Source organism: Miscanthus floridulus, chromosome 9 (genome assembly GCF_019320115.1).
Source record: "Miscanthus floridulus cultivar M001 chromosome 9, ASM1932011v1, whole genome shotgun sequence".
Taxonomy (NCBI): Eukaryota; Viridiplantae; Streptophyta; class Magnoliopsida; order Poales; family Poaceae; genus Miscanthus; species Miscanthus floridulus.
This window is the reverse complement of record NC_089588.1, coordinates 4,848,417-4,852,730: the sequence shown is the minus strand read 5'-3', so window position 1 is coordinate 4,852,730 and position 4,314 is coordinate 4,848,417. Positions and strand designations below refer to the sequence as shown.

Here is a 4,314-nt window from a genome sequence, read left to right as displayed (position 1 = left end):
GCAGCCTTAGACTGGACATAGAGACATTCCGTCCGAATCAGTATACATCTTTGTGTTCTTCGAGCTCACCATTCAGACCAGACATGTAAATATAAATTTACTTGTGGACGATTCAAAACACCGACACTGGTCTACTTCGTTCTTCTCTTCCCTGTTTTGTAAAGTGAAGTATCAAAATCTCCATTAGGCGTGTTTGGTTGGGAGACTGGTCTGGGACACACTCGCCTAGACAGGTCGATCCGGCCACCAGGTGTTGGTTCCTTAGGCCAATTTTGAATTCAATTTTAGTAAAAGGGAAAATTTTTCCAATAGTTCTTTTAATCTAAACTTTGTAAATAAGTACTTCATAAATTTCCTACTCATTTCACAAATATGCACACGTTCCGCACTTTATCTATCTCCTTCACCCGAATTTCGCGCAGCCCCCCTCCCTGTTTTTTTCATTTTATTTACTTGATATAAATATTAGTTTACCAACTAATTTTTAATTAGCTTTTGAAGATACTCTAAAAGATCACGTGTAAGCACAGTGCCTACACAATGCAGGTGGGAAACAAACTTCTGTGACAGTGAAATCTGCGATCCATATTTTTTATCTCGACATTTTCTAGTGATATACCAAAATAAGCTTAAATTTTCCACAATTTTTAGCTTCATCACCCAAATTTCGTGTGCTGTGTGTACAGTTAAGTGTGATACTCTTATGGCCCCGTTCGTGGAAGAATCTGGAAGAATCTATGAGAAAAAAATATTGTTCTAAATAAAAAAAAAGCAGATTAAACCGAGTTTAAGAGCACGCGAACGGACCTATATATTTTAACGGCTAATTACCAATCTCATCATGATTGTTGTTTTTGGAAAAATTCTTCCACTTATCTATAATTGTAGACGTTTTTTTCAGCATCCGAAGGATTGAAAGAATCGTATGATTATTATTACTCCTAGAAGAGACTCTCCGGCACACAAGAAAAAATAAAGAAAAAAGCGGCCAACGAACAAGCCCGTTCGGCTGATCGTTTTTTTTCTTATTTCGGCTGATTTTAGCAAGCTGAACAAGTCGAGACTAGACGAACAGTCCCACGCTTTTCGAGTAAAAAATTGGACCGAACACTCCTCCCACGTCCTATCCTCTTCGCCGCTGCAGCTGCCGAATGGCTGCTAAACCCCTCCTCCCAATCCCCGCCGCCGCGGCGGCTCGTCTTCCCTTCCGCCTCCTCTCCCCGCCAGCTCCACCTCCCCGCCTCCTCCCCTTCCTCCCCCCGCCATTCCTGCCCCAAAGACGCAGCCTTTCCGCCTCCGCCGTACCCGCCGGCAGGCGTAGCAGGCTACCGGCCCCGGTCATCAGCGAGGGCAGGGATGACGAGGACGCCGCCGTCGGCCGGCCTGTGTGTCCTGGATGCGGGGTCTTCATGCAGGATGAGGATCCCAACCTTCCTGGCTTCTTCAAGAACCCCTCCCGCAGCTCCCAGGGCGAGACGGGAGGAGGTGGAGATGTGCTCCTGGCCGCCGACTCGGATGCGTTTCTTGAAGATGAGGAGGAGGGGGTGGCGGAGGACGTGTCGGATGCTGAATTGGAGGGCCTGGACAGCGATATCGATGAGTTCCTTGAAGAAATCGAGAAGGGGGACGAAGAGGATGGCTCACCGGTGAAAGGTGCCACTGATATCGATGCTTTCGCCAGCGATTGGGACTCCGATTGGGAGGAGATGGAAGAAGACGAGGATGAGAAGTGGAGGAAAGAACTGGACGGTTTCACCCTGCCTGGAGTCGGGTACGGGAACATCACTGAGGAGACGATCCAGAGGCTGAAGAAAGAGAAACTGTCCAAGTCCGAGAGGAAACGCCGGGCGAGGGAGGCCAAGAGGGCTGAGGCTGAGGAGGACTCTGCCCTCGTCTGTAGCCGGTGCCACTCGCTGAGGAATTATGGGCTTGTGAAGAACGACAAGGCTGAGAACCTGATCCCGGACTTTGACTTCGATTGGTTCATTTCGTCTCGGGTCATGAAGCGGTCGGCTGGTACTCCGGTCATCGTCATGGTGGTGGACTGCGCAGACTTTGATGGGTCGTTTCCAAAGCGAGCTGCCAAGTCGTTGTTCGAGGCACTTGAAGGAAGGAGAAAATCAAAGGCGAGCGAAACACCGAGGCTTGTTCTTGTTGGTACAAAGGTGGATTTGCTTCCATGGCAACAAATGGGAGTGCGGTTGGATAGGTGGGTTCGTGGTCGTGCTAAGGCTTTTGGAGCACCCAAGCTAGATGCTGTGTTCTTGATCAGCGTCCACAGAGATTTGGCTGTTAGAAACCTAATTTCGTACATCAAGGAGTCAGCAGGACCTCGTAGCAATGTTTGGGTGATTGGTGCACAGAATGCTGGGAAATCTACCCTGATCAATGCTTTTGCAAAGAAACAGGGTGTTAAGATCACAAGATTGACTGAAGCTGCTGTCCCAGGAACAACATTAGGCATATTGAGGGTAACAGGTGTTTTACCTGCAAAGGCAAAGATGTATGACACTCCTGGCCTGTTGCATCCTTACATAATGGCAATGAGATTAAATAATGAGGAACGGAAGATGGTTGAAATAAGGAAAGAATTGCGGCCACGATCCTTCAGGGTGAAAGTAAGTGGCTTTGTTACTAGTTCTGTCATTTATGGACTTCATATCTACAAGGTCCCATAACTGGATGTAATTGGAAAGGACTGTTTTGTGCAATCTGTTAAATGGACATGATCATTATATTTGAAATAAGCCACATGCTCTTGTTCCTTTACTAGAGGCATATCACTGACATTATAATATGATTAGTATGTCAAAGTCCATGCTTCTATCACCAAGAGAGAAACCTGAAATCCACACCTAGCATTTGTGTCTTGAAATAAAACTTTGTAAGATGATGGTATTATTCATGTTAGTTTCCCAGCAGAGTTAATGGCTGTAAACGATTGCAGGTAGGACAATCTGTCCATATTGGAGGCTTAACACGGCTGGATGTGCTAAAATCATCAGCACAAACTATCTACATAACTGTTTGGGCATCTTCCAATGTTCCCCTCCATCTTGGAAAGACTGAAAATGCTGATGAATTGCGAGAGAAACATTTCGGCATCAGACTTCAGGTAAATCTGTTCTAACCTTGTGGAGACCTCTTGTAATGACACGATTAGCTATCTTTAACAGAAGAGCACTTCCAGATTACTTGGTAGTAAGGTTACCTTATTGGAAAACAGCACATGCCTTACGTTAATTGAATAAACAAACCTGCTTTTATGTGTTGTGTCCAATGCAATTGTAACTGGAGTTTTGCATCTATCATAGAATCATGAAAAGAAAATATACATACTTTGCCCTTTTCTGTGTATCATACTGATTCATATGTTGTTTCTGTTCAGCCTCCAATTGGTCCAGAGCGAGTCAATGAATTGGGTCACTGGACAGAAAGACATATTGAGGTTTCTGGGGCAAGCTGGGATGTCAACAGTATGGACATTGCTGTTTCTGGCCTTGGATGGTACTCCTTGGGCCTTAAAGGCACTGCCACTGTTTCCTTGTGGACATTTGAGGGCATTGGTGTGACAGAACGTGATGCAATGATTCTGCACCGAGCCCAGTTTCTCGAAAGGCCTGGATTTTGGTTACCTATCGCCATTGCTAATGCTATAGGTGAGGAGACAAGAAAGAAGAACGAGAAGAGAGAGGCTGATCAAAGAAGAAGAGAGGAAGAAGAGCTCCTTTTGGAAGAAATGGTTTAGTGATGATTCTGTAGCCCACAAAATTAGGATTCTGTTTCTCCTGTTGACATGGGCTTTTGTTTATCCCAGTTCTTGATGTCTTTTGACATAGGCTACATCCTGTGATTTTTTTTCTTTGCTCACATGATATATCTCAATTTTTCTATCTGTTTTCCACGTGTTCTTTGCAACCAGTTTTATAAATGCTGCTTGCATCTTACAGATTCAATTCTTGCAGCTTGAGGAAGATTGATATCCTAGATTGCCTATTCAGTTATGTGCAAAAACGAGACTGTTTAGGCATGCAAAGCAGCTGATTTATTATGTACTAATTGTTTTGCCTTCTTATTTTAGCTGCCAAAGGTAGGTCTCTCTTTAATGGTTGCAGCAGCAAGCGCCCACATTTTAGCATCTGTTTTCAGGTTGCAATGGAGATGTTTCCAAGGAGCATGATTTAAAAAATAGTGTAGACTGTTGAGATACTTGTAAGTTGGAACCTGCATTGCTAGCAGCTAATGATTTTGCACTGGTTAGGAGAGATGGTTTTATTCTTTTTCTTCGTGCTTCAGGTTTTTGAAAGGTTGACA

General features: G+C 44.6%; 1 protein-coding gene across 1 annotated transcript; it reads left to right on the top strand.

Annotated features, from left to right (window-relative positions):
• Window positions 1-1,083: 1,083 nt before the first annotated feature.
• LOC136483320 (GTP-binding protein BRASSINAZOLE INSENSITIVE PALE GREEN 2, chloroplastic) lies at window positions 1,084-3,902 on the top strand. The gene is made up of 3 exons (XM_066480339.1): window positions 1,084-2,618; window positions 2,948-3,115; window positions 3,389-3,902. Exons 1-3 carry the CDS (start codon window positions 1,152-1,154, stop codon window positions 3,746-3,748), a joined length of 1,995 nt encoding a protein of 664 aa, XP_066336436.1. The 5' UTR covers window positions 1,084-1,151; the 3' UTR covers window positions 3,749-3,902.
• Window positions 3,903-4,314: the final 412 nt, after the last annotated feature.

Bases quoted from the DNA above. Each gene is read 5' to 3' on its own strand.
- LOC136483320 (XM_066480339.1), top strand. From the start codon at position 1,152: ATGGCTGCTAAACCCCTCCTCCCAATCCCCGCCGCCGCGGCGGCTCGT. The intron at 2,619-2,947 runs GTAAGTGGCTTT...AAACGATTGCAG, and splicing joins CACGATCCTTCAGGGTGAAA to GTAGGACAATCTGTCCATAT. The intron at 3,116-3,388 runs GTAAATCTGTTC...GTTTCTGTTCAG, and splicing joins ATTTCGGCATCAGACTTCAG to CCTCCAATTGGTCCAGAGCG.